Here is a 15,881-nt window from a genome sequence, read left to right as displayed (position 1 = left end):
ATGACCTTCATCAAGCTTTGTGTACAAAATAGCTCGTGGGAACATAGTTGGAGGTTCCAATTTTCAGTTGGCGCACAGAGGCTTCACCAGGCACAAATTGTTCAGGATGTGTTCACCAAATATTTCGCACTGTGATCGGCCTGTACGAAAACTTTGACCGTGGAAAAAGTCTGTAATCTTGTTCTGCGGGCCTTCGAAAACAGTATAAAACGGGGGTTGGGCTGTCCCCCAAGCTTTGAGAACTCAGGCTGTGGCGGACGGTTTGCTGATTGATCTGTGTACGTCGTAATGTCTTTTACCATCGTAGTCCTGGACGTTTCAGCCGGTGTAGGGTAAGACCGGTTCTTGGCCGGTTCTTGAAACCAAGTGCGGCTATAACCTCGTTTTCTTTTTTGTGTCAAAAAAGTGCCACCATAGTTCAAGCCGCCGTGACGGTCATTGGATGGGCGGTCTGCCTGGCTGCCGTGACCGCCCTCACCGTCTACATTACCGACGCAAGGGTCTCGGCCACTCAACTCTCTCTGGTGGCAGTTCTCAGTGCAAGTCAGAACTCCCCAGCCTCCATCGGCTTTCGGGCCTTGTCGACTTGGCGAGCCCATCGGAACGCTATCCAGCTGTTCATCCTGATCACCGCATTGACCGTAGCTTTCGTCCCGCTCTTGTCGACCCTCGCGCAGCTCGGCGTTGGGACTGTCGTACGCACTCGCCTTGTCGACGCCAAGGAAGGATCTAACTCGAGTGTTTTCTTGTCGAATGGATATAGCAGCATCTCGTTGTTCGATCGGCATACTGACAATGTCACGATCAACAATATCACAGTGGGCGCACCTACGGGCTGCCGACTAAACATCACCGCCATGGGCTGTACGTACCAAGATTACGAGGATTTGACCGACCCATGGCGGTGGGATCACCCTCTGAATGGATACACATACCGCGCAGTCTACAAAAAAACAGGCATCCTCGGTACGAAGTCTGTGGCCCCCAACTTGAAAGCGCGAATGCTGAAGAATGCAGACTCGGTGATCGTCGACGGTATACTCAAATTGCCGGATGCGCAGGGAGTCATCGCTATTCCCGCAGTCGAGATCCGAGACGGGTTCCAAGGGAACGTTTCCGAAATCCTGTATGGCGCCCCGGCGACGGTGATTCGTCCAACTTACTCGTGCGTGGACTCTCAAATCGCCGCAATACGTTTTGTAAGTTGGGCAGCCAACATCTGTTGTGTTCGATTGCTGTTCACTTTGCTGCGAATGCGTTTGGGGAACGCATCGCCTGACGCATACATTTCTTTCAGGAAACCAATCTCACTGGGCTTTGGATCCAGCGCGAGCCGGAAAAGGAAAAGAGGTTTCTCCGGGTTGCCAAACCAAGCGGAGACCCAGCCGTGGTCCAAATTTTGGAAGAGACTCGCGCGGTCCTGCAGGAACGCGTGGCAGACCCCAACAACCATAAAGTCCCGAACTTCAGAGTTCTAGAACAAGAGTTCATTTGGACGACCTACAACAACATGGACCCCCCGATAGAAATGGATTCTGCCGTCTTGACACATCAGACTAATGCTACCTTCAATGGGACTTTCGGCTCACTGCCCATTACCAATGCCTTGTTCGAATGCGACAACCGCATTCAGGCGCTCCATACGGGTTCGCCAAGAGTGCGCAATCCTTTGGACGGTGTATGTGTCGTTAACACCTTCACTTACGATATGCCAATCAGAGGCGATCTCGTCGAGGTCACCAAGATCGCTCTGTGTGCGATGGGGGTCGAGGTGGGCCTCGCTAAGCCCAAACTAACGTGCGAGGACGCACGGTGCACAAAATACAAGAACATCACGCTCGACTACCTCCCGTCGAAGCTGTCTCGCGATGACACTCCCTTTAACGCTACCTACATGTACTACCGCAACGTCAGTTTGGTCGAGGACAAGAGCGGGGACGCGATGCATTATTACGGGAACCTGGGACCAGATGACATGAACCCATTGGGAGCGATCGTGGCTTCGTCCCCGTGGGTCATGTGGAAGCGGATCCACGCAGACAAATTGGACAGGGAACAAATCTTTACGATCAACGCACGCACGAGTAACGCGGCCTTGCAGGACGAAACGGATGCGCTTGACCTCAACAAGTTCAGCGCGATGGTCCGCGACACGTGGGCGGACACCTTCCTCGTGTCGATGCGGGGCGTGCCGAATGCGGCAGGTAACGGCAGCATGAGCATGGCGATCGGATCCTGTCCGTTGTGCGTGGCGGTGTTAGAGTCCCGAGTCGAGTTTTCGTATGATCTGCGGTTCGGTGTCGCGCTGGTGATGCTGCTCGGTTTCGGGATCGTTTTGGTGGTGTATGCGCTCGTCACACGAACGTCCTCCGCCTCTGCCGCCGCCGCCGCCCGCCCCTTCCACAACAACAAGACGGGAGTCATGAGCGTCTTGCAGAAATCGTCACGGTTGGAACGCAAGTTCGATGCGGGGAGGTTCATTACCAGCAGTGATTGGAGTGGGTCGTCTCATAGCAAGGAGTGGGGCCAGTGGGCCCGGACCGAGGGCCATCTCCGGCATTTGGATCTTGCAGAACATGAGCCCGTGCTGGCGTTCCCTCACCCAATGCAAACTCAAGCCCCCGCGCCGTCTAAGTTGATGCCCGTGACACACGTCAAAGGAACCTGGGACGCGAAGGAGGTTTAGGCGGTCGGGTCGCCTGTGTGCGGCCGTTTACATCACTAGATTAGATTCGAATGGACAGTAGGCCTGCTGGATTTGGCGTCTGTCTGGCATGTGCATTTAGAGTTCCCTGGCGTATCCTTTACAGTTTTCTCCTTTTTCTTTTTGACCCGATGTATGGATACCCAAGTAGTTGCGTAGTTCGAGTGCGTCGATACCCTCCGCATTCACCTTGCGTTTTGAGAACGGTACGCCGTTCGCAATATACCACTGAATGTGTTCTCCTCATTTTTGCAAATCTGTTATGAACCCCGTGCTGCATGATCGTCAAGCATCACACTTTCTCATGCTGCAGTGGTGTCCATTCTGTCCGGTTGTCCAAAGGCATATCCTCCTCCTGTTTTCCCACGGTGAAATTCTTGATCCATCGAAAGCGGTGAGGATGGGCGGAAAGCGTGGTGTAGAGGGCATCGAACTTCTCTGGGTCTGCATGAGCAATGTGTAAGTGATGATAGTCACTGTTCTCCTTTAGAAAGCACTCTTTCCCGGCCAGTTTCTCGTGGGCCCGATCCGTGGAAATCCTGAACAATCGAGGTGTGACGCTGATCTTCCATCGACATGAACTGGAAACCGTTCTTCCTATGCAAGTTCCGCCCTTCCAGATCCCCGACGCCGGGAACAAGCAGGGCACCAGGCCGGAGAGGAAATTGCACGTGGGACAATCTTGATAAAGAGCCTGCGAAAATGTAAGTGTATTCCGGCGTATGTCTCGCCGTCAACCTTCTGGCCCAACGATAAGTGGCCCCTATCCTAACTCCTAGCAGTGTAGGTATGTAGTATGAGATGGCATGCCTCCGTCCGCTCTGCCGAGAAGATGAACTGGGGCGGCGTTGTGTTGTCTGACATGTTCCATCTTGCGACCATGGAAGCTGCTTTCATCTCGGAATATCTAGTCTGTGGCTCAATCGTCCAACCTTCAACCGTTTTCATCCACCCTTTCATCGAGGAATGTCCAGTCAAGATCGCCTTCCTTGTGATTGCCATCCACCATATCACCGCGCAACGGCACTCGAGTAAACCTCCTGCACCCCGCTTTTCATCCATTCCCAATCCGGCCACACCTGTGAACCTTAAAAATGAGCAACCGTTTGCAGAAATTTTGACTACTCAATGACGGCTCAACAACCTTGCACAGCACCCTCCCCCTTAACAAACCCATTGGGACCGGCCCGTACTTCCTCGAGTCCGTTGAATTGTTGTAATTGTCACCTTGGATCCATATGTGGCCTTTTGGGACCTGCATGAAGTGTTTGGCAGATGAGGGACGGCGGAATCAAGTGAAGGATTGAGACTTGAGACGGACCGTGAGGTATTTGCGTTCTGGTACTGTCGGGTCTACGCAGACATGGTCACCCGGCTGCAAGGAACGATGGATCAGAAGCTGGAAATCCACCTCACCAGACGCCGAACCTTTAAGACGTACCAAACCCAAGACTCGCTTGCATATAGATCTCCTTGGGTCGTATGGGGACACGCATACAACAACATCGCCTAGCGTCAAGGCCCGAAAGTATTGTGACACGTGTTCCACCACCACCAAGTCGCCGGCTACGTTAAATGTCGGGAGCATGGAGGGTCCTATTGACTAGTAAAGGGCTGTATATGTATAAGGGTCTTCTTCCGGGGTGGTTGCTCCAGTGAAGTCCTTCAATGCGACCTACCATTGTGACCTCGGCGACGTACTGCTGAATCAGCAACATTAGGCACCCGCCTTGGGCGCCCCATCCTGCGTAGCGGAGCATCTGACGGACTCGAGTGCTGGTGAATACGTTCATGTTGCTGACTTGCCCGGTCTTGAGTTAAAAAGAGGTCGGGCGATTAGCCTGCTTCTCCAGAATTGTCGGACAATTTTCCCACGCCCATCAAGTACCAGAGACTCGCTCGGAAATTGCGGCCACGGCGGACAGTCTATTGCAGGACGAGACGAAGAGTTAGGGGAGGCCATACGTATACGGCTGGGTGCTTCAAATACAAACCTAGACTTGAGCGGCAGGGACGTCAAGCTGTTGAATCCGACGCCCAGGGAAGTTCTCGATCTTCGCTCAGTCAAAAGTTCAAAACGCAGTCCAAAAGCTGGTCCAAAAGCGGACAAGGGGAAACGCGACACGCAATCGCTTCCAGCCTTTCCCTCTGGCTGCCCTCGGGAGCAACTTGAACGACATCTTGGCTTTTCCCCACTTCCAGCTTCCCAGAATCATCGCCGGCTGCTAGCATAACTCCTCATATACACTCAGTTACCACTCGTTGCGACACTACACTTATAACCGGTAACCTGCATTGTTAGTCAAAGGACCCCAAGATGGCGACACTAGAAGACTTGTCGAAGAACGTGGAGCAGGAGGAGGACATCATTGGGCAGGAAATCCTTAAAGCCAGCACAGACGAAATAGCAAATCGGACCAGGCTGCTTGAGAATGATATCAAGGTTAGCTTCACCAATGAGGACTCTCTTTCCGGAGTCGAATCGCTCTGGCACTTGCTTTCGCAACGACGAATTGCTGCAGATCCCTACGCGTTCTTAGGAATCACATGCTGACAACCCTTCTGGAACTCATAGGTAATGAAAAGCGAGCAAATGCGTATCTCGCACGAGCAGACTGCGATGAAGGAGCGGATCAAGGACAACAAGGAGAAGGTTAAGCTGAATAAACAGCTTCCGTATTTGGTGGCCAATGTCGTTGAGGTATGACCGTCACTATCAGGAGAACGTCGTACGGTGGGACTCAACGGCCCTAACATGTCCTTCAATCACCACATATAGATTCTGGATATGAACCCAGACGAAGAGCCGGAGGAGGACGGAGCTAACGTCGATCTCGACGCGCACCGCAAGGGCAAATGTGCAGTAGTAAAGACATCAACCCGCCAGACGATTTTCCTGCCGATGGTTGGTCTGGTCGACTCCAACAAACTGAAGCCTGCGGACCTCGTGGGAGTCAATAAAGACAGCTACCTGATTCTGGATATGCTTCCTGCCGAGTAAGCGTACCAGGCGCATTGCGGGGGATCTGTCTTTCATCCCTTGCTGACATCGATGAACAGATATGATTCGCGTGTCAAAGCCATGGAAGTTGACGAGAAGCCTACTGAAGAGTTCAACGATGTCGGTGGTCTGGACAAGCAGATCGAAGAGATTGTGGAAGCGATTATCTTGCCCATGACGCATAAGGAACGGTTTCAGAACCTTGGGATCAAGCCGCCAAAAGGTATGGGTGACTTCCCCAACACACTGCCATCATCTATCTTGGTTACTCATCTGTGCCATTTGTCTCTCTAGGATGTCTCATGTATGGCCCGGTACGTAAAAAGGTGACATGATTAGCTTGAATTGACCCTCGTTCTCATACGATGTATATCAGCCTGGAACAGGAAAGACGCTGTTGGCAAGAGCATGTGCCGCACAAACAAATTCAACTTTCCTGAAACTTGCTGGCCCACAACTCGTTCAGGTAAGTCAATCGCACCCTTTGGACGTTTCCAATGCGATCATATCTTTGACCCCTACTCTACAGATGTTCATCGGTGATGGAGCCAAGCTTGTTCGCGACGCCTTCGACCTTGCAAAGGAGAAATCCCCAGCTATCATCTTCATCGATGAAATCGACGCCGTGGGCACAAAACGTTTCGATAGTGAAAAGTCCGGAGACCGTGAAGTCCAACGTACTATGTTGGAGCTCCTCAACCAGTTGGATGGTTTCAGCAGTGATCAGAGTATCAAGGTGCGATCGATAATTTGTTAAGAGTTGGCTTCTTCTTACATATAGACACCCATTTCATATCCACAGGTCATCGCCGCGACGAACCGTATCGACATCCTCGACCCCGCCCTTCTCCGTTCCGGCCGTCTCGACCGCAAAATCGAGTTCCCACTGCCAAACGAAGAAGGACGAGCAAACATCATGCAGATCCATTCGCGTAAAATGACAGTCTCCAAGGACGTCAACTTCGTTGAGCTTGCGAGGACCTGTGACGAGTTCAATGGGGCGCAGTGTAAAGCCGTTTGTGTTGAGGCCGGAATGATTGCGTTGAGGAGAGGGGCGAGCGAGATTACGCATGAGGACTTTATGGAGGGTATTCAGGAGGTGCAGGCTAAGAAGAAAACGTCGCTTCAGGTATGCGGTTTGGTATAACTTCTGCCTTGGCTTGATTTTAGAGTCGTACTCATTGGCTTTCATTTTCAGTATTACGCCTGAGTGCAATCTGTATATCTACTGTACCACGTCGGGAAATATATACTTGTCTGAGCTGAACTATACATGATATTCCGCCCGTGTAGTTGGCAGCTATCTGGAGTAGGCTACCCGTGCTACCCGCAATGGCCTGCAGACCACGCAGCCATGCAACATGGAAGTCGTTCGACGAGTTCGCTCCTGCGCGCGGTGCTTTGTGCGGTGGTATTACTGGGAGCAGTCCATCGAATGAGAAATACAGATGTGAATGACCTCTTCATTTGCGACACCTCGGTTCTCATAATCGACATCCAGAATTCCACTAAATACGTAAATAACGTCCCGAAAACAAAAAGTCCCGCTGAGCAAAATCAAATCCATGCAGGAGCTCTCCCGCTAACATGGTGCGAAAGAAGCGGACCAAGCGCTAACTCTAGAGCTATGACTAGGCCTAACAGCTAATGAAAGCATCCCGCTACTACTCCGCCCAAGTTCAAGGAAGCTAGCTCGACTAGATGGTCTCTACAGTTGCAAGCGACCGTGTCTCTAAACTCTCCTCTACTGAAGCGACGTGGACACGGGTGTCAAAGCGATCGGCACCCCTCGTGGATGGCTGAATTGATCCCTGTCCTGCAGCAAAAACGGCGGCTCGCCGCTCATCCCAGACAGAATAATTCGATTAGTGGTCTTGACCGGCTCGTTCGGCGGCCGGTTAGCCTTCAGCGATACAGCCCTCCTAACCAGCGGACTCCCCTCGGTGGGCGTCAACGACTCCGACACAAACACGTAGTTGCCCGGTATCGAAGCACGCGGCGAGGTCAGCGAGTCGGCGCTGGGCATGTTGATGGTCGAGACGTATCCCTCTGGGTTCATCTGCCTGAATCGCCACGCGTCCGCACACATCATCTCCAACCCCCTTGTCGCCTTCCACTTCAAAATCTTCTGCGCCCGGTGTGGATCCGCAACAACGGCAGCCACATCGCCCACCCGCCGCGGGCCCTTGACATACGGGATGGTCGAGTTTGTCAACGACTCCATGCAGCGGATCATCTGCAGCACCGTCGTCCCCGCCCCTGTGCCCATATTCAACGTATCGAAGCCGCCGTTGGCCATGCACAGCCGGTCGGCGTGTTCGAGCGCCTTGACGTGGCCCTTGGCGAGATCCACCACGTGGATGAAGTCGCGCATGCCGGAGCCGTCTGGAGTCGGCCAGTCTGTGCCGGTGATCTCAAGATGCTTGCGGGATTGTGTCATCACTTGAAGTAAGAGGGGCATGAGGTTGCCCGGCCGGCCTTTCGGGTCTTCGCCGATCAACCCGGATTCATGCGCTCCGACGGGGTTGAAATACCGGAGGACGACGGACCCCAGTGGGCGGACCGCGCGCGTCGTGTCTTCGATGATCGTCTCCACCATCCGTTTCGAGCGGCCGTAAGGGTTCTCCGGCCGCGTTGGGTGAGATTCGTCGATCAGCGTCGTGTTCGGGTCTGGTTTCCCGTAGACGGCGGCGGTGGAGGAAAACACGAGGCGGTGGACGTGATGCCGCGTCATCGCTTCCAGCAGCGATACGGACCCGTCGACGTTGACGCGGTAGTAGTCGAGCGGTCGGGCGACGGATTCGGGGGCGGATTTGAGGGCGGCGAAATGTATCACGGCCCATATTGGGTGATTCCGAAAGATGGCGTCTAGTATTTCCGCATCGGCTAGGTCGCCTTGGTAGAAGTATACGCGCGACTGCGTCAGCTTGCATACATTTTTCAGGCTTTCGATGCTGGAGTTGCTGAGGGTATCTAGCACAACCACTTCATATCCAGTCTACGAACAAAAACCACATTTCTCGGTGAGCGATGCCCCCGGGCAAGACGTGTAAATTCGACAGCGGGAGAAAGGTTCTTCAGGCATACCTGCAGCAACTCCAAGACGGTATGCGACCCTATGTAACCCGCCCCACCGGTAACCAGAACGTGCTTCTTGTCCATCGCAATGAAAAATTCAGCTTGTAGGAGCGAGGAAAGGTGTTACGACGACGAGTCCCTCGATTTTGTATCGACCGGCGAGAGACAGACAGCAGAGCCGATGCCGCTGACATCCCGGCAGCATTTTAAGAACAACAAGCACCACAGCGGCGCCACGCGAAGGAAGGTTAAAAAAAAACCGCGCGCGCAGATATGGATATCTAAAATTAGAAGTCGGCTTCGTACTGAAACAGGAACCTGTAGCGTTGCTTACCCCGGCCACTGATGCAATTTTGGCCTGGGGAAGCCACAATCGACGGCACCGCAGGAGGGCGTTGCTTTCGGGGCCTCCCGGCAAAATATGGAAGCCACCCTGTTCAGTTGCGATTGGGCTCCGATTCACCAATACTTTCCATAATCGCCATGCCGAAAGCCTGGGCTCGCATGTGCTAGGAATTTAAGCGTCCATGTGAAATTTTCTTCATAATACTGTAACACCGTTCGGAAGCTTGGATGAAATGCCAGCATTTCTTTTCCTTGCAATCAGAAGGAAGCTTCGGGCGGCGCCGATTTGGGAATGGGGCCTTCTGAGTTTCGCGTTTTGCGCTGACTCAGCGTTACTACGCTGCCGCGAAACTGGGCAGTACTCTTGGAAGCTCGCGCCGCAAAATGGCAGACACCCCGCCGTCCTGCACCGTAATTCCATAGTAAGGTATTCGCCACCACACCGGGTCTCACGGCCCTAGCGCCCCCCCATTGTACTGTAGACAAAAAATCTGCCATGGCAAGTGTGTCGACGCACCAATGATGTTGTCCTCAATCTGAAAAGCAAGACAACAGATAAACCGAATTTAACTGGGGAAAGCCACGTGTTGTTGATTGGTGCAAATGCGCCACACGCACATTTCTGTGCTCAGACCCGGGATCCGAGACTGTGGTGCAGCATGAAATGACGGCTGGTTGGAAATGGCAATGGATGACTGGCCGGCCGCCCGGGAAAGACAGCGAGGCCATCATCACAGCTCGCAGGTGGGGGGGCGCTTGAACAACGGCAAACCGCTTGCTTCCTACAAGATCGCTCCTAATTCTTGTCAAGTAGAAGGCCCAAGTGCGTACACTCTCAAACCGTAAACACTGGCAGGGGTACACTCTAGATAGACCAGGTAATTTCCCGGAAGGTTTTGTTTCAGTGCCCCATCTTTTCGAGAGAAATTGTGGTTGGGCTCCGAGCTGGACGGGGAAATTCTTTCATCAATTGCACCGAGGCTCAAATCAAGCGAAGCTTCCCATTGACGAAGGGAGGGAAGGTGGCGCTTGTATGCTTCTTCAGACCAGTGTGCGTTGCGACGGTGGCCTGTTGCGGGTTGGACAAGCGAAATTCGGTTCTTCAGCACTTCGCCACTGAAAGCGATCGGGGTCAATGTATAGCAATGTCGACCCACTTTCGCAAACTAACCCATTCCGTTACTCCGTTTATCAGACCAACTCTGAGTATCAGCTTGCTTAAAGTGGCTCCAGCGCTTGCCGCACTACAGTTACCCGCAATGGTATGATCTCCACTGGAGCGACTGTTTGCCTTTTCGAAAAGATGCTGAGCTGTGACGGTGATGGGCGAACAGGAACCGCAACAGAATGGTTTCCATCTAGATGCTCCGATGAGCCCTCCGTACGATGACCTGACTCCGCCAGGGGACAATGGCCTTACAACAGTTGATCTCATGGACACTGACTCTCCGCCGGTGGATGAAGTTCCTCATGGTAATCATCCATCGAGACCTGGATAATTGAGAGCCGAAGCGGTCAACTGATATCGTATGGTCTGCGTCGAATAGAGCCAGTGCCACGGATTAGCATCGACACCGTGCTGCCTCCGGATCCGAGCCTCACAGAAGTAGCCAATTTTACTTTCACGTGGAATATTCAGGATTATGCCCAGTTGAGGAGCCAGGGGGAAAAGACGCATAGCCCGGTTTTCGAATTGGGGGGTTATAGATGGTACGCGTCCAAGTCGGCGATATTTTGGATTGGTCGGGATCGTCAGAAAGTGACGTCGATCTTTTTCCAGGAGACTTCTTCTATTCCCGTCAGGGAACAGGACTAGAGACACAGTTTCTGTCTTTCTGGAGTCCTTGGATGCCTCTGAACAACCCCAGGACTCCGACTGGCACGTTTGCGCGAGGTTCGCCGTAGCGCTCATAAATCCCAGGGATGAGAGCCGGATCGTCCACCAAGGTAAGCCGATCATCTGCGAAGAGGCCCACCTTGGCGATGCGGGACCTGATTATTTATACCCTCCACAGATGCACAACACAGATTCGATTCTCAATCGGTTGATTGGGGATTCAGTGTAATGACCACCATCGCGAAGTTATACCGAGGGTCGGAGGAAATGCCAGCGATAATCGACAGGGAGGAGCTCAACATTGTGGTGTGGGTCAGGATATACCATGACGACCTGGGTGTATTGTGGCACAAGTTCGACCGGTACGTGCGGATGTTGAAACAGAACAACGGTGACGCCACTCATATAAGAATGGACGTCCAGATGGGATTCCCGCAAAGAGACCGGATTCGTGGGGTTGAAGAACCAGGGTGCCACGTGCTACATGAACTCGGTTCTGCAGTCATTATACTTTACGAACTATTTCAGAAAGGTACGGGCAAATCGAAACTCAGCTGTCCATCATCACTTTCATTAATGTGCTTTCGACTCTAGGCAACATTCCAAATCCCGAGCGAGAACGAAGATCCACAAAAGTCCATTGTACTAGCTCTCCAACGCATTTTCTACAACCTGCAAGCTTCCCCGGATGCCGTCGGTGAGCATTCAACGGAAGTCAGCAATCTATGAAGGAACCGATGATCTTAACTTGACCAATTTGTAGGGACAACGGAGTTAACCAAGTCCTTCGGATGGGATGCGCTGGACTCGTTCGCGCAGCACGATGTACAAGAGTTTAACCGTGTCTTGCAGGACAACCTGGAGAGCAAAATGAAAGGCACGAAAGCTGAAGGAGCGATATCGAGATTGTTTGTTGGGAAGATGAAAAGTTTCATTACGTGTATCAACGTTCCCTATGAGTCTTCGAGGATGGAAGATTTCTACGGTACGCATGAAGATTCCGCTTATTTTGCGACGAATGTATCTCTAATCCTAGGTGTCACCCGCAGATATCCAACTGAACGTCAAGGGATGCAAGAACCTAATCGAATCCTTCAACGATTACGTAGCCGTGGAGACTCTGGATGGCGACAACAAATACCAAGCGGAAGGCTACGGGCTTCAAGATGCAAAGAAGGGTGTCATTTTCACGGCATTGCCACCAGTGTTGCACTTGCAACTGAAACGCTTCGAGTACGACTTCCAGCGGGACGCCATGGTGAAGATCAACGACAGACATGAATACCCGACCGAAATCGAGCTTGACGGGTACCTGGACCCTAGTGTTCCGCAGACTGTCTCTCAGAAATACCATCTGCACGGCGTACTTGTGCATAGCGGAGATCTTCACGGCGGACACTACCAGGCATTCCTTCGCCCGGGATTGGACGAGAAGTGGTACAAGTTCGACGACGATAGAGTCACCCCTGCGTCCAAGAGGGAAGTCTTTGACGAGAACTTTGGCGGGGAATTCCAGTCCGCCAACCGCCAGGGTTTGAAGCTGAAGCGGTTCACCAATGCGTACATGTTGGTGTACATTCGCGATGGCGATCGCCCCACTGTTCTGGCGCCAGTGACACCAGAGGATATTCCGCTACACTTGCAGAAGCGGCTCACGGAGGAAAAGATCAATGCTGAGCGCGAGAGGAAGGAACAGGAAGAGGCATACCTTTACGTCACGGTGCGCATCATTCAAGACGAGGACGTTGCTACACATCACGGCTTCGACCTCTTCAACTTCAACTATCCCGCGGGCGTCAACGCTCAAAAGGTGCTGAGAACGCAGAAGCTCGGCCAATTCAAGGCGGACCTGTGTCACCAGCTCGGTTTACAGCCCGAAGAGTTCCGCGTGTGGAACATGGTCGCCCGACAGAACAAGACACTGCGACCGGACGCAATCAACACCGTAGACTCTAACGAATGGACAATGGAACAGGCGCTCAACAAAATGGGCAAGTCGAATAACGAGATCCGGTTCTACATTGAGAGCATCAAAGGCCGCCCGCTCCATTGGTACTCGTCCTCGGGCAACTACCCCCCACCCGACCAGCCGAAGATCAGTCCCATTCGCAATAAGGAGCCCGGATCCGGCACTGACAAGGGGCTCACCCTCTGGTTAAAAGAGTACGATCCCGTCACCGCCAATCTGCATTACATCGGTCGTCTGTACGTCGATGACAAGGACACGAAAATCGGGGAAATCATCCCTACTCTGGTGGAAGCTGCTGGTCTGGCACCGAGCACCCCTATCAAGGTTTACGAGGAGGTCAAACCCGAGATGATCGACACCCTGAAGCTGAAACTCACCTTCCACACCGCGGAAATCGGCGACGGAGACATTCTCGTCATTCAGCGCGAACTCACTCCGGAAGAGACGGAGGCCATCCAGGACCCCTCGTTAAAAGACGCCTTGGATTACTACACCAGGATGAAGAACCGCGTTACAATGAGCTTCCGACTCCGTGGTCGCGAGCGTGACGACTCGGAGGCGCTGCAGATCGTCTTGTCTCGGAGGACCACATACCCGGAGATCCAGGAGATCATCGCGCAACGCACGGGAGCCGAATCTGAGAAGATCCGACTGCTGTCAGTCATTCCGCACAATGGAGCGTACAGGCCCTTGCCGATCAAGTACAGCCCGAACTGGATATTAGATATGGGCTTTGGGCCCAAGGGGGTGCCGGTTCTGGAGGCCATCCATCCGGGGCTGGACGCTGGTATTGTGGTCTATGAGGTGCTGGGCGTGCAGGTGAAGGAACTTGAGAACAAGCGCTTCATGAAGGTTTGGTGGGTCGACAAGAAGAACCGGGAGCAGGTACGTTTCGAGGCCACCCCCACTTGCGGAGACTTGGAAGAGATCTTGGCTTATTATGACCTCCATTCTTTTAGGGACCATTTGACTTCCTACTGCCAAAGACAGGGAAGGTCGCGGACATTGGCGTACAAGTTGCGGAGAAGATCCACGATGGCACCATCACCGTGGATGAAGATGCAGCAAACCAGGTGTCTCTACAACCACCTCGCTACCGTATCTACGAGATTGCACGTGACGGTAGGCTGCTGAAGCTCTACAACGACACGGATCACATCGACACTATCCGTGATTCCACCGACATCTATGTCGAGGTTAGTGTGGACGGGCTTCCGGTGAACGACTGTTATCGCTGGCATCTAACAATGTTTTTCTCTGATTGCAGGAAATCCTGGCTGATGAAATCAACGCACACCCCATCCAAGTCTTCCACTTCACCAAGGAGCTCTCCCGCGGATTCGGCATACCACTTTGGCTCCCTATCATCCCCGCCGAACCCTTCTCCGCGACCCGTGAACGCCTGCAGGCACGCCTGGGCATGAACGAAAAGGACTTTGCGAAAGCCAAGTTTGTCCTTGTTAACGCGAGGGGAACGACACGGGCTGTTGATGATGGTATGCTTTGACTTGCACTCATGGTTGGGTGTGGGCGATTCAAGGATGAGGCCCTGATTGATGTCTTCACCTCGGTTGCAGATGATCTGTTGTCCGAGCTGCCGCGCAATGAGGAATGGTCACTAGGAGTGGATCACTTGGACCGATCTGGAAGAGCGCGTCTCGGCTCATTCGAGAAGGCCATCAAGATCTTTGTAAGTCGCTGGCATATTACAGCCTGAGTTAGCAATAATCCCGACGATGCAATGAAGTCTAACCACGACCACCTATTTCTCCCCCGCAGGGATGATCTCGCACATCACCCACCCATCCCACAAGCTGCCCCATTCTCAGAACCCTTTTCTGTCGCGGCTGTACCTTACCAATACCTTTCAACACCGATCCTTCGCCATGTGGACGTGGAAGAACATTCACTGCTGTTTTTTAGTCATCACGTATCTTACCTTACCTCGTTTCGCCATATATCAATCATCGTTTGTTTGCGATATCCGCGCTTCACATGTTTTTCGCGACCATCCCTTTTTTTCGTCCCTTATTGGGCTACTGCTTTCTCTCTCCCATTATCAAAGTCTTTTGTGCATAGTGGCTGTGCGCCTTTGTTGCATACATTTTTTTTCTTACATTGACTGGGTTTCATCCATATGGCGTCGTTAAGTGGCGCGGAGTAGTTTCTGTGTGGGGACTCGAGCAGACCGACGTTTGTTCCTCAGTCTTTTTTCGGCATTGGAGCGATAGAAACTGAAATCCGCCCAGTAATGTAGATATGCCGAGAACAATCAAAGAAGTCAACGGCAAGGGCAGATATCCGCTATGGTTGAGAGATGAGGGGAAACGACAGCTATTGACGGAATGACCCGTTGGTGGCGGGAGGCAGCGGGACGCGTCAAAAGGCCTTCGTGTCTGAATGAATGATCTGAATCTCAAGTTTGCGGGATATCGGGTGTGGAGCTCGCAGCATTGACCCCCCAAAAACCTGAAGCATCGTCAAGCACGGTCGTTCCTTCCTTTGCTACAAACTCTCCTGGGACTTGGTTGTCGGACTGATTCTACCTTTACAGGTGTCGAGGTTCCTTTCATCCCCTCCACTTCCTGCCCGGGTATCAAACCCTACCATGCGCCCAAACTCCGTCCACATCGCCATGCCAAAACCCAACCCTTCCGGGGGCTACCTGTCCCTCACCCGACCCGCACCACGCAACGAAGCCAACCCCGTCAAAGTCGCGTTCCTCCTCGCCTCATTACTCGTCCTCATTCTATTCGCGCATTGTCAGTGGGGAACGGGGGCCGGCCAGTCGAGCGGATATGTGCTGCAGGAGGTGGATGACGAGGTTTTGGAGGTTGAAGATTATGTGGGGAGGGCGGAGAAGATATTGAGGAAGGTGCCGTTGGTTGATGGGTGAGTTGGCGGATGTGGAGGTTGGTGGACATGGGGCCGGAGGGGTGCTGATCTG

General features: G+C 52.9%; 5 protein-coding genes across 5 annotated transcripts; 3 read left to right on the top strand and 2 right to left on the bottom strand.

Moving 5' to 3' along the window:
• Positions 1 to 288: 288 nt before the first annotated feature.
• On the top strand, positions 289 to 2,811 carry EV422DRAFT_594918 (uncharacterized protein; the record flags this gene model as incomplete). The annotated part of the gene is made up of 3 exons (XM_053073588.1): positions 289 to 332; positions 407 to 1,199; positions 1,298 to 2,811. The coding sequence occupies 3 exons, from the start codon at positions 289 to 291 to the stop codon at positions 2,684 to 2,686; spliced, it is 2,226 nt and encodes a 741-aa protein (XP_052926023.1). The 3' UTR covers positions 2,687 to 2,811.
• Positions 2,812 to 3,440: 629 nt separating this feature from the next.
• On the bottom strand, positions 3,441 to 4,822 carry EV422DRAFT_43057 (mitochondrial inner membrane peptidase complex catalytic subunit). The gene is made up of 7 exons (XM_053067167.1): positions 4,699 to 4,822; positions 4,593 to 4,630; positions 4,384 to 4,515; positions 4,146 to 4,307; positions 4,026 to 4,079; positions 3,849 to 3,959; positions 3,441 to 3,783 (listed from the first exon to the last, which is right to left on the bottom strand). Exons 3-7 carry the CDS (start codon positions 4,495 to 4,497, stop codon positions 3,715 to 3,717), a joined length of 510 nt encoding a protein of 169 aa, XP_052926022.1. The 5' UTR covers positions 4,498 to 4,515; positions 4,593 to 4,630; positions 4,699 to 4,822; the 3' UTR covers positions 3,441 to 3,714.
• On the top strand, positions 4,777 to 7,179 carry EV422DRAFT_528191 (P-loop containing nucleoside triphosphate hydrolase protein). Its single transcript, XM_053070266.1, has 9 exons — positions 4,777 to 5,147; positions 5,280 to 5,405; positions 5,484 to 5,701; positions 5,765 to 5,928; positions 6,000 to 6,019; positions 6,082 to 6,171; positions 6,235 to 6,441; positions 6,508 to 6,834; positions 6,904 to 7,179. Exons 1-9 carry the CDS (start codon positions 5,022 to 5,024, stop codon positions 6,913 to 6,915), a joined length of 1,290 nt encoding a protein of 429 aa, XP_052926021.1. The 5' UTR covers positions 4,777 to 5,021; the 3' UTR covers positions 6,916 to 7,179.
• Positions 7,180 to 9,033, bottom strand: EV422DRAFT_578276 (uncharacterized protein). The gene is made up of 2 exons (XM_053073285.1): positions 8,793 to 9,033; positions 7,180 to 8,703 (listed from the first exon to the last, which is right to left on the bottom strand). Exons 1-2 carry the CDS (start codon positions 8,865 to 8,867, stop codon positions 7,450 to 7,452), a joined length of 1,329 nt encoding a protein of 442 aa, XP_052926020.1. The 5' UTR covers positions 8,868 to 9,033; the 3' UTR covers positions 7,180 to 7,449.
• Positions 9,034 to 10,450: 1,417 nt separating this feature from the next.
• Positions 10,451 to 15,830, top strand: EV422DRAFT_550609 (ubiquitin carboxyl-terminal hydrolase 5; the record flags this gene model as incomplete). The annotated part of the gene is made up of 13 exons (XM_053071786.1): positions 10,451 to 10,582; positions 10,768 to 10,838; positions 10,909 to 11,075; positions 11,144 to 11,327; positions 11,389 to 11,497; positions 11,560 to 11,662; positions 11,729 to 11,950; positions 12,015 to 13,614; positions 13,642 to 13,819; positions 13,894 to 14,151; positions 14,202 to 14,420; positions 14,475 to 14,624; positions 15,489 to 15,830. The coding sequence occupies 13 exons, from the start codon at positions 10,451 to 10,453 to the stop codon at positions 15,828 to 15,830; spliced, it is 3,735 nt and encodes a 1,244-aa protein (XP_052926019.1).
• Positions 15,831 to 15,881: the final 51 nt, after the last annotated feature.

The sequence above is a fragment of the Fimicolochytrium jonesii genome (assembly GCF_025526975.1).
Source record: "Fimicolochytrium jonesii strain JEL569 chromosome Unknown EV422scaffold_10, whole genome shotgun sequence".
Classification (NCBI taxonomy): Eukaryota; Fungi; Chytridiomycota; class Chytridiomycetes; order Spizellomycetales; family Powellomycetaceae; genus Fimicolochytrium; species Fimicolochytrium jonesii.
This window is presented reverse-complemented; position numbering and strand designations above follow the sequence as displayed.

Excerpts from the sequence above, each read along its gene's own strand:
- EV422DRAFT_43057 (XM_053067167.1), bottom strand. The coding sequence starts at position 4,497 with ATGAACGTATTCACCAGCACTCGAGTCCGTCAGATGCTCCGCTACGCA. Across the intron at positions 4,308-4,383 it reads ACGTCGCCGAGGTCACAATG|TCAATAGGACCCTCCATGCT; the intron begins GTAGGTCGCATT and ends GCCCTTTACTAG. Across the intron at positions 3,960-4,025 it reads CAGAACGCAAATACCTCACG|GTCCCAAAAGGCCACATATG; the intron begins GTCCGTCTCAAG and ends CACTTCATGCAG.
- EV422DRAFT_528191 (XM_053070266.1), top strand. The coding sequence starts at position 5,022 with ATGGCGACACTAGAAGACTTGTCGAAGAACGTGGAGCAGGAGGAGGAC. Across the intron at positions 5,148-5,279 it reads TGCTTGAGAATGATATCAAG|GTAATGAAAAGCGAGCAAAT; the intron begins GTTAGCTTCACC and ends TGGAACTCATAG. Across the intron at positions 5,406-5,483 it reads TGGTGGCCAATGTCGTTGAG|ATTCTGGATATGAACCCAGA; the intron begins GTATGACCGTCA and ends CACCACATATAG.
- EV422DRAFT_578276 (XM_053073285.1), bottom strand. The coding sequence starts at position 8,867 with ATGGACAAGAAGCACGTTCTGGTTACCGGTGGGGCGGGTTACATAGGG. Across the intron at positions 8,704-8,792 it reads CCGTCTTGGAGTTGCTGCAG|ACTGGATATGAAGTGGTTGT; the intron begins GTATGCCTGAAG and ends TTTTGTTCGTAG.